The sequence below is a fragment of the Chlorocebus sabaeus genome, chromosome 12, assembly GCF_047675955.1.
Source record: "Chlorocebus sabaeus isolate Y175 chromosome 12, mChlSab1.0.hap1, whole genome shotgun sequence".
Lineage (NCBI taxonomy): Eukaryota > Metazoa > Chordata > Mammalia > Primates > Cercopithecidae > Chlorocebus > Chlorocebus sabaeus.
The window spans coordinates 28668173-28680178 of record NC_132915.1 but is presented as its reverse complement, the minus strand read 5'-3'; the positions used below and the strand labels follow the sequence as shown (position 1 = coordinate 28680178).

Below are 12006 nucleotides of genomic sequence, written 5' to 3'. Positions count from 1 at the left end.
AATTTAGAAGCTATCTAAATGTCCAACCATATAATATATTGGTTGAATATGTTATGATACAGTCAAATAATGGAATAGTATGCAACCAATGAAAAAAGATGTGTTAGCAGCACATTTAGTTTGTTAAATATAGATGTATTCACCTTATATGTAGTTATCAGTGTGTATACCTTAAATGCACAGCATAATTCTAATGGAATATACAAAACAACAGTTATTCTCATGGGACATTCTCCAGGATAGATCATATGTTAGGCCACAAAACAAGTCTCAATAAATTTTAAATGATTGAAATCATACAAAGTATCTTTTCTGATCACAATGGAATGAATCAATAAACAGTGAAAACTGACAACTTGACAAGTATTTGAAAATTAAACCACACACTCTTAAACTGCCAATGAGTTGAAGAAGAAATTACAAGGAAATTAGAAAAACCTCAGAGATGAATGAAAATGAAAACAAACCTACCAAAAATTTATGGGATGCTGTGAAGGCATTGTTCAGAGGAAAATTTATAGCTGTAAAGTCTTACCTTAAAAAAAAAAAAAAAGAGGAGGCCGGGCACAGTAATCCTAGCACTTTGGGAGGCTGAGGCAGGCAGATTACTTGAGATCAGGGGTTCAAGACCAACCTGGCCAACATGGCGAAACCCTGTCTCTACTAAAAATACAAAAATTAGCCAGGTGTGATGGCGTGCCCCTGTAATCCTAACTACTTAGGAGGGTGAGCCAAGAGACTGGCTTGAACCCAGGGGGCAGAGGTTGCAGTGAGGTGAGATCATGCCACTCTACTCCAGCCTGGGCACCAGAGTGAGACTGCATCTCAAAAAAAAAAGAAAGAAAGAAAAAATAAAAATATCAAATCAATACCCTAACTTTAAACCTTGAGTAACTAGAAACAGAAGAGGAAACTAAACCCAAAGCTAACAATGCTTATTCCAGATCAAGGGAGTATGTAGGCTCTTATTTTCCTTTATATTGATATTTATTAAATTTTCTACAATTAATATGTCGTATCTGTGGAAAGTTTTTAAGACATGTGAAAGGAGAAAATAACCCTATATATAGTTGTTTTATCATTTTGCTATTCTGTGATCCAATTTCATAAACTAAAACATGATAATTTAGCCACACACAACTGAAAAAATAGAATGTTCATGTTTTATATTTAAATAAGACAAATTTTCCTGGTAATATTTATTGGAGATTTTTTAATTAATGAAAGTCAAATACTTGCAATGTAAAAATTTTGGAAAATACAAGAAGATGAAAAAAAATGAAAATTCTTGAAATGCCACAACCCAGAGCTATCCACTGCTAATATTTTGATGTACTTTCTACCAATCTTTATTTCTATGCTTTATGAATTTACATTAAAATGATAGCATAATGGTACACAATTTTAGGTATAGTACTCTTTTTTCACATAGCATTATAACACAAATAGTTTATAATGTTATATTTTCCATATCATTGTATATTCTACAGGGCACCATTTGAAATTGCAACACATTAAAATTATATGAGTGTGATATAATCTATTTTTTTTGCCAGAATCTATTTAATCATTCTTTCAGTATTGGGCATTTACATTGTTTCTCCTTTTTCTATTTCTTACTAGTTTATGAACATAATTTCAGACAAATGTGTCCAAATTTCGGATTATTTCTTTAGAATGGATTCCAAGAAAGGGGTACTAGGGTAATAAAATGCACGTAACTGCACAGAGAGATTGTGCCACAGAAGGGCTCCCATGAGAGCCTGTATTTTACCAGCCCTTAGCCAGCATTGTGGTTTTAAATTATGCCACTCTGATGAGTAAAAAATGTTATCTGATTGATTTATTTTGCATTTCTTAAGTACTGGTAAGGTTCAACCCTCATTCATGTTTATTAGCCATTTGTAGTTCCTTTGAGAATTGAGCTTTGTAACATTTGACCATTTATATTGGGTGGTTTTTTTTCCAAATTAATATCAATTCCATGTGTTAAAGATATTAACCCCTTTTTTAACCTTATTTCACTCTAAGGGAAACTTTCTTCCACATTTGACTTTCCCAATGGTATCTTAAAATTGCTGTCAAATTGACATCACCATAAATTATTTGCCCAAGGTTTCTTTGGCCTAGAATAGACTATAAGATAGTGTTTATTGAGACTGCAAGCTTACATGAATACCAGCTTGTGGTTCCTTGTTTTGTTTTTTTGTTTTTTTGTTTTTTTTTGAGACAGGGTCTCACTCTATCACCCAGGCCGGACTGCAGTGGTACAATTTTGGCTCACTGCGACCTCTGTCTCCCGGGTTCAAGCGATTCTTCTGCCACAGCCTCCCGAGTAGCTGGGATTACAAGCATGCACCACCACGCCCAGCTGGTTTTTGCTTTTAGTAAAGATGGGGTTTTGTCATGTTGGCCAGGCTGTCTTGAACTCCTAGCCTCAAGCGACCCACCCACCTCAGCCTCCCAAAGTACTGGGATTACAAGCTTAAGCCACTGCGCCCTGCTGTGGTTCCAATCTTTAAGAAAGATTTTTTCACCTTTCTTAGCCCTGTGCCAAGACTGGAAAAACATGGGTTTCACTGCAACCCCTGGTGCATTTTGGAGGATGCAGCCCTTTAATGTTCCAGCTTTGGTGAGCCTCCCTTAGGAGACTCCCCATCTTAGGAGGTTTTTCTTTCTTAGGGGCATATAAATTAATGGTACGATCAATGGCATCTTCAATTTCATAAAATATGGCATGTGTCACAGATTTTTCCAGTTTGGAGAATGTATCAGGTTTTTAATGGAACAAGTTTTTTAACTCATAGGTAATCAAATCTATTGACATTTTCCCATTTTGATTTTTGATTTTATTATCTATTTTTTAATAATAGCTTTATTGAGATATAATTAAGATGTGTACGCTTCACCCTTTTAAAGCATACAGGCTTACGATTCTTGATTTATTCACAAAGTTACGCAATCATCACCATTTTCTAATTTTTAAAATTTATTTATTTATTTATTTTGAGATGGAGTCTCACTCTGTCGCTCAGGTTGGAGTGCAGTGCTGCAATCTTGGCTAACTGCAACCTCTGCCTCTTGGGTTCAAGTGATTCTCCTTTCTTAGCCTCCCAAATAGCTGGGATTACAGGCGTGAGCCAGCACACCCAGCTAATTTTTGTATTTTTAGTAGAGATGGGGTTTCACCATGTTGGCCAGGCTGGTCTTGAACTGCTGACCTCAGGTAATCCACCCACCTCAGCCTCCCAAAGTGCTCGGATTATAGGCATGAGCCACCAAACCCGGCGACTTTCTAATTTTAGAAAATTTTCATTACCCCAAAAAGAAACCACATACCCATTAGCAGTCACTCCCCATTCCGTCCTCTTCCCAGCCCCTGGCAACTACTGATTTACTTTCTGTCTCTATGGTTTTGCCTATTCTGGCATTTCATATAAATCATATAATGTGAACTTTTCTGTTTGGCTTTTTGCACTTAACAGAATATTTTTGAGATTTATCTGTAGCATCGTAGCATGTATCAGTAATTATTCTTTTTATTGCAGAATATTCCGTTATATTGATATATCATAGTTTGTTTATTCATCAGTTGATGGATATTTGGTATGTTTCCACTTTGGCTATTATGAATAATACTGTTACGAACATTCATGGACAAGGTTTTGTATGGGCATATATTTTCATTTCTTCTGAATATATACCTAGGAGTGGAATTGCTGGGTCGGATGGTAACTCTCTGATAACATTTTAAGGAACTGTCAACTCTTTTCCAAAGCAGCTGCATCATTTTACAATCCCACCAGCAATGTATACAGGTTCCAGTTTCTCTACATCCTCACTGACATGTGTTATTGCCTGTCTTCTTTTGGCCATCCTGGTAGGTATGAAGTAGTATCTCACTGTGGTTTTGATTTACATTTCTCTAATGACTGGTGATATTAAACACCTTGTATGTGCTTATTGGCAATTTATATCTTCTTTGGAGAAATGCTCACTCAAACCCTTTGTCCATTTTTAGTTGAGTTGTCTTTTTATTATTGAGTTGTAAGAGTTCTTTGTATATTCTGGAAACAAGTCCGTTATCAGATATATGATTTGCAAACATTTTCTTCCATTCTGTGGGTTGTCTTTTTACTTTTTTGATAGTGTCTTTTGAAGCACAGAATTTTTTAATTTTGATGTCCAATTTTTTTCCTCTTGTTGCTGGTGCTTTTGGTGTGATCTAAGAAAGCATTGCCTAACCCAAGGTCATGAAGATTTTCTCATGTTTTCTTTGAAGAGTGTTATAGTTTTAGCTCTTACATTTAGGTTTGTGATTCATTCTGATTTAATTTTTTTGTATATGATAGGAGGTAGAATCTATCTTCATTCTTTTGCATGTGGATAGCCAGTTGTTTCCCCACCATTTGTTGAAAAGCCTATTCCTTCCCCCGGTTGAATTATCTTGGCACTCTTATTGAAAATCATCATGAGAAAACATAAACCAGACCAAAAAAGAAAAGAAAAGAAAAGAAAGTTGATTGACCACAAGTATACGGGTTTACTTATTGACTCTCGCATCTGTTCTATTGATCAATATGCCTACCCTCATACCAGTACCATACTATCCTGATTACTTCTGGTTTGTATTGTTAAGTTTCATGATCAAGAAGTGTGAGTCCTTCAACTACTCTTTTTCAGACTGTTTTGGCTATTCTGGGTCCTTGTATGTCCCTCTGCATTTTATAATGTTTGTTAATTTCTGGGGGAAAAAGCATAGCTGGTAGTTTGATAAAGATTGTGTTAAATTTGGGGAGAGTTGTCATCTTATATCTTACATCCCATAAATGTGGGATTCTTTTTATTTAAGCCTTATGCTTACAAAGGACTTCACCACTGAAGAATCAGATACATGTTCACCCATATTTTTCTTTTACTTTTTATAGATTGTTTTTTATGTTTTTTTTTTTTTTTCTTTAATCTAGGTTGTGTTCATTTTGGTGTATGAAGTGAGGGAGATCTAACCTTGTTTTTTCCCAGGTAGTTAAGTGTTGTCCTAAATACCACTTATTGAATAAGATATTTCACTTCAAAGCACAGTCAAGTACTTTATCACTTTTGTTTATTGCGTAGATAGTAATGATAATGCTTATAGTCCTGCTGCAGTGGGAAAGGTGATTCCTATCTACTTTCCTTGCTTTATGTTTTCTAACATTTATCATGACCTATAATGACCTATACTTTAGGTCCTATGCTATAGGTTTTACTTACTTAATGCCTATCTCCTTTATTTAAATGTAAACTCACTGGGCGCGGTGGCTCATGCCTGTAATCCCAAGACTTTGGGAGGCCAAGGTGGGCAGATCACGAGGTCAGGAGTTCGAGACCAGCCTGACCAACATGGTGAAACCCCATCTCTACTAAAAATACAAAAATTAGCCAGGCGTGGTGATGGGTGCCTGTAATCCCAGCTACTGGGAAGGCTGAGGCAGGAGAATCACTTGAACCCAGGAGGCAAAGGTTGCAGTGAGCCGAGATTGCGCCACTATACTCCAACCTGGGTGACACAGTAAGACTTCGTCTCAAAAAAAAAAAAAAAAAATTGTAAGCCGACTGCTGTATCCCCAGAACTTAGTGAAGGGGTGTGGGTTTGGAGGGTGCACATATTGTTATTTTTATTTGTTGAATGTATGAAGATACCATGACATGTATACTGGGTCCGATCTTCTCCTTAAGGTCCAGGACAGATCACCACTACAGGGTAATTTTAACCATTCACTCCTTCTTCTGGCTCCACAGCTCATCCTTCCATCTGCTCATTCTCTTATATTTTAGAAACAAGGCTCCTCAACACTCCATCTCTCTCCAGTTCCTGGTATATTTTTTCCTCCTTTACCATCACCCTATTGGAGATGAGAGTTGGATGCACTTGCTGTCTCACTTTTTTAATCTCTTGTCACTATTCAGTGTTCTCCAGTGGCTTTTGATCCCACCACTCTCCCAAAATGTTCTTTTTGAGGTAATCAACAATCATTGCTTAAGCCATTGAACAACTTTCAGTCTTTTTTTTTTTTTTGAGGTGGAGTCTCTTTCTGTTGCCCAGGCTGGGGTGCAGTGGCACGATCTCAGCTCACTGCAACCTCTGCCGCCCAGGTTCAAGTGATTCTCCTGCCTCAGCCTCCTGAGTAGCTGGGACCACTGGCATGTGCCACTATGCCCAGCTGATTTTTGTATTTTAAGTTGAGACAGGGTTTCGCCATGTTGGCCAGGCTGGTCTTGACCTCCTGACCTCAAGTGATCCACCCACCTTGGCCTCCCAAATTGCTGGGATTACAGGTGTGAGCCACCGCACCCAGCCACTTTCAGTCTTCTTAAAACTCTCCAGCATTTGAGACCACTGATATCAGTTCTCTGTGAAATACTCTCTTCACTTGTCTTTCGTAACTCAGGACTTCCCTGGTTGCCTTCCAGCCTCTCTTCTCCTCCTTGGTATCCTTTGGAACCTTTTCATCCCTGCTTACTCTTATTGTGGTTGTTCCTCAGGGTCCAGGCTCTGACTTGGTCTCTTCTTATACAACACTTTGGGTAATTCCCCATTCTCCCAAGGGTTCAGTTACCATCTGTGTACTTGCAACTTACTCCCCACTCTTCTAGCAATTCCCCTTGCCTGTCCAGTCCCCGAACTTAAGCATCCACTGGATTCCACAAGCTCAGCATGCCCAAAATTGAATTTAACTGCTTACCACCCCAGAGTCTGCCTCTCTACCTGGGTCGACGTCCTATGGAAGGCCACCACAATCTGCCCAGTTATCCAGCCAGAACGTTGGCATCATCCCTTGACCCCTTCCTTCTGCTTACCACCCACGTGCAGTCACTCGGCAACACCTCTCAGTCCTCACTCTGCAGTATCAGGAGTGCAGCCCCTTCTCTCACAGTACCTCTCCTGATTCAGCCACTGTGGTTTTTTCGGTTTACAGGTTTTATTATTATTATTTTTTTTTGCATAAAGTTGTGGCCCCAAACAGGTCTCTTTGCCTCCCATCATGTACCCATTCAATCCAATTTCCCCACACACACTGCAGCTAGAGGAATCAGTTTAAAATATAAATCTGCTCTTGCTGATTTCTGTTAAAACCCTTCCATGCTAATAACAATAATGCTAAAGGAAATAAACGTCCATGGATTCCCTGGTGCACAAAGTCCTTAACTTTTACTTTGCAGATTTCCTGGCACACAGTAGGCAGTCAATCGTTATTTGATGAATAATGCAATGAATGAATGGAATTTTTATCTAACACCACCATTTCAAAGGGAAGTTAAATTATTAGAAAAGTAGACACACACAACTTTAAGATGTTTCATCAACCATGGTTAATTCAAAGCCCTTCATGCCTAGAGGCATACTCCCCTCCCACCAAGAAAATAGTACCTGGTCTTCAAGTTTCTTTTATGAAGTCAGTGTTTTTTAACCTTTTTAAATCCCTACATCCCACCCACAAGTGAGTCATTCTGCCAGTGTAATAATGTCTACAAAATCCTATAATATTTCCTGGAAATACTAGTCACCATTATGTTGAAACTTCACTGAAATTCTCCATACGGATAATTTGTCTAAAGTACTAAAGCTTAGTTTCCTGCATAGAATATAAGAGTTAAATTAATTTGTTAAAGAAAATAAACTGTTCTAAGATTTCAGAACAATAATGCGTTCATGCAACAAACACTCATGCACCTATTATGTATCTAGCACCACACAAAGCACTGATGATATAGAAAGCTTTTTAAATATTGATTAGTTCCTCCCTCAATAATTTAATAGTCTGTTTTGAGCCAGAGATTGAAACATGTGACAGATCTATAATGAAACAGTTGCTAATATTTCCAAATATGCTACTGTGGGTACATGGAGAGAAATAAGAGAAAAAAAGACCAATTCTTCCAAAAGAGAGCTCACAGATAAAAAGATATTTCAACTAAATCCTGAAAATGTAACCCAGAGTTCATTAAGAAGAGAGACAGGAAGGGCATCTCAAGGAGAAAGAACAGCATGTGCAAAGGCCTAAGGGCAGAATGAATATGGTAGGTTCCAATATGGCAGAAGGGTGAGCTGAAAAGTGAACATGGAGGTAGTCAAGTGGCAGAATGCAAGGCTGGAAATGGGCACAGGATACCTACTGCCAGCCATGGTTGAGCCAAAGACAAATTCACGCGTTTCTGTCACACAAAAGGAAGCAACCAGCCACCCAAACCAGCTCTCAAGGTTACCCAATCAAAAGAGATCCTGAGAACTGAATTTCTGCAAAATCCAAGCTCTTGTCTGCTGAGTGAGATCATTCCTTAAAGGAAGAAACTCACTACTTGAGACAAAAGTGAACTCTTTGTTGTGGTGCTATGTGGTCTTGGCAGAGGTTTGTTTTCCGGTCTTCTCTGCTCCTCATTATATGTGATGCTGATAAAGAACAAAGAGTTACTTCTTGTTCCAGGCTTTTGGCCCTCACTCCGTGAAATGCCATGAGTATAGGTCTCCTGAGTATCTTTTCCTCATTACACGGCTCTCACCCTGATCACATTTCCTTGGTACTGCCAAAAACCTTTTGATCATAGCTGTTTCTTCGTTTAGAGAAATAACACTGACCTAAGAACTATGACGTAGAAAAGGAGTTTTCAGACCTTTTGGTCTCAGGGCCACCTTATACCCTTAAAAATTATGAGGATACCAAAGAGCTTTTATGTGGGTGATAGCCTATATGTCACATATTAGAAATTAAAATTGAGAAAAGTTTAAAATATTTATTAATTCTTACCAGTTAAGAAAAAAATTGCATGTTAACATCAATTTTTAACATAAATAATTACAAAAAATAATTGTATTTTCTACAAATAATTTAGTGAGAAAAGTGGAATTGTTTTACCTTTTTTTTTTTTTTAATCCTTAATGTCTGGCTTAATAGAAGATAAGTTGGAGTCGCACATCTGCTTCTGAATTCAATATGTGGTGACATCACAGTCATGTAACATTTAGAAAACTCTACACATGTGAGAGAATGAAAGTGAAAAAGGCAAATAATGTCTTATGATGATGATGAAAATAATTTTAACATCACAGATCTTCTGAAAGGGTCTCCAAGACTCCCTAGTGGTTTCCAACCCACATCTGAGATCCTCTGATTTAGAAGTTTTAAAATACAGCCAGGCACAGTGGCTCATGCATGTAATCCTAGCACTTTGGGAGGCCAAGGCAGGCAGATCACCTGAGGTCGGGAGTTCAAGACCAGCCTGACCAACATGGAGAAACCCCGTCTCTACTAAAAATACAAAATTAGCTGAGCGTGATGGTGCATGCCTGTAATCCCAGCTACTCGGGAGGCTGAGGCAGGAGAATCGTTTGAACCTGGGAGGTGGAGGTTGCGGTGAGCCGAGATTGCACCATTGCACTCCAGTCTGGGCAACAAGAGTGAAACTCCATCTCAAATAAAAAAAAAATAAAAAAGAAGAAGTTGTTTTAAAATACTATATTGAAAGACAGGAGTTTATTAAAGGTCTATAAAAGTTAGCAGAGATGATAGGCTGATGAGTGCAGCAAGCCACCATGGCACATGTATACCTATGTAACAAACCTGCACATTCAGCACATGGACCCTAGAACTTAAAGAAAAATAAAGTAAAATAAAATAAATAAAAGTTAGCAGATAGAATGTTAAGGCAGAGGCCAGTGTGATAATAATAGCTTCTTGTAAAACAAGTGTGACCACTATTTGAGAGAGTGGAGAATTAAAGTAAACATGACTTATTTTTTAAACATTCAAAAATGTCTTCCCCTCAAAGAAAAACAAATTCAAGGTTTATCTTTTTTTCCCCTCAGTTTAACCAGAAAACAGAATACTAAAGAGCTAGAAAATGAACCACCTAGAAAGCAACTTAAGAAGAAAAGAAAGACACCTGAGGTTCATGCTTGCTAGTTCTGTGACCTTGGGCAAGCCACAATCTTTCTATTCTCAGTTTCTGGACCTAAGAAAAGGCCTTCCTCTTCCTCATACATGTGGATGATTTGAGATATGCAATGTGAATGTTGGCTTCCAGACGCTAAAGCCCTCCACAAATGTTATTTATTAGGATGATGATATTATTATGATTCTAAGACTGCTCGGGGGACAAATAAACCTTCCCTTCTCTTTAAGTGGAGAGATTGCCCTCCATTCTTCCCTCATTTGTGTGTCCCAAAGTCCTTCTCCAATTAAGTTCTTGCAAGCAGCCTCTGGGAAGGCCCCAGATGAGCTGTGTAATCTAAGCTTTGAGTTTCCCAAGGCTCAACAGAATTACTCTAATACATTTACTATCAGACTACCCCTTTATGCAAACCTCTAAAGGAAGAGAAACACTGCCAAAAACATAATCAGGGAAAAGCATAAACAGGCCTCAACTTCCCTCTCCCCTCCCTCCAAGGAAATTCTCTAGCAATATTAAGCCAAGAAGAATTATTGCAGCAAAGAGTGAATGTAAATAAGGATGGCCCAGCTGCCACTTAAGCAACTTCCATGGACGTGTCCTCCGTGAAGTCCCAGGCTTCAGCAAGCATGATTGATGGTGAAGTACATTTTCATTAGTTCAGGTTCCCAACACACTTCTGAAGTTGTAGACTGCTGTTTAGACAAAGATTGGAAGTGAATTATACGTCTGACATAAAACCATGACCTAGAAAAGACCTAAAGGGTAGGAAATGTCAGTGGAAAGTCACAGAAAGAAAAAAACAACCAGAAGTAACTTGGCTAAATTGGGCAACATGAGTATAAGATTAAACATTGGCATGTTTAGAAATCCCCAGTCCCAAGTTAATAAAACCAGGGTCATGAGAATTCTCTATACTTTACCATCTGTGCTTATCAACTCACCCATCCTCCTTCCAGCACTAGAAAAACATTGTTTGGAGGGGGGAAAATGATTCTTCAGCAGTAAAACATTTGAATTTTACCTCAAGTAAGACTTCATTTCAAAATCTGGAGAGAAATTTTTTTTTTTTTTCTTTGAGACGGAGTCTTGCTCTGTCGCCCAGGCTGGAGTGCAGTGGCGCGATCTTGGCTTACTGCAAGCTCCGCCTCCCGGGTTCACGTCATTCTCCTGCCTCAGCGTCCCCAGTAGCTGGGACTACAGGCACCCGCCACCACGCCCGCTAGTTCTTTTTTGTATTGTTAGTAGAGACGGGGTTTCACCGTGTTAGCCAGGATGGTCTCTATCTCCTGACCTCGTGATCCGCCCGCCTCTGCCTCCTAAAGTGCTGGGATTACAGGCGTGAGCCACTGCTCCCGGCTGAGAGAAATTTTAACTCTTAATTTGCTCTAGGATATTCTGATTTAAGTCAAGTCATTTTGGACAAATAGCCAATTTGTCGTATTCATCAGATGAAACAATTTCGTCTCCCTTTCCATATGTATAAAATAAGCCTCTTGTCTTCTACTCAAATAATTACCAAAATGTTAATAAATAATAAAATATTCACTTTTAAATAAAATATTAATGTGATTTTACAATAAGTATCTGTATTTGTCCTTTTCCTTTCTGTCTAGCTTTGAAGGCCTCACCTTCTAAGAAACGGTGCAATTCCATCGCCGCCTTAAAGGCGACTTCACAGGAGATCGTATCCTCAATTAGCCAGGAATGGAAGGATGAGAAGCGAGATTTGCTGACCGAAGGACAAAGTTTTAGCAGCCTTGATGAAGAAGGTAAAGATATGTAACTTTTTAAAAAAGACAAAAGTTCTTGTGATTTATTTATACAAGTAAATTTGCAAAAGAAAAATTTAAAAATACCTGTTCTAAGAAATAAAATCTATTAAGTTTTTAAAGGATAGCTACAGTGGCTAGGCATAGTGGCTCACGCCTGTAATGCCAGCACTTTGGGAGGCCGAGTCAGGCAGATCACTTGAGGTCAGGAGTGCGAAACCAGCCTGGCCAACGTGGCGAAACCCTGTCTCTACCAAAAATACAAAAAAATTAGCCAGGCATGGTAGCGGGCGCCTGTAATTCTAAC

The 12006-nt window shown here is 38.5% G+C and overlaps 1 protein-coding gene across 2 annotated transcripts in view; it reads left to right on the top strand.

Moving 5' to 3' along the window:
• The window catches only part of PIP5K1B (phosphatidylinositol-4-phosphate 5-kinase type 1 beta), a 305606-nt gene that overhangs the window by 219673 nt on the left and 73927 nt on the right, over positions 1-12006 (top strand). For both annotated transcript variants that reach the window (XM_007969425.3, XM_007969424.3), the window contains exon 12: positions 11544-11699. In XM_007969425.3, coding sequence (XP_007967616.1) covers positions 11544-11699 — 156 coding nt within the window. The remainder of the gene's footprint in view (positions 1-11543; positions 11700-12006) is intronic.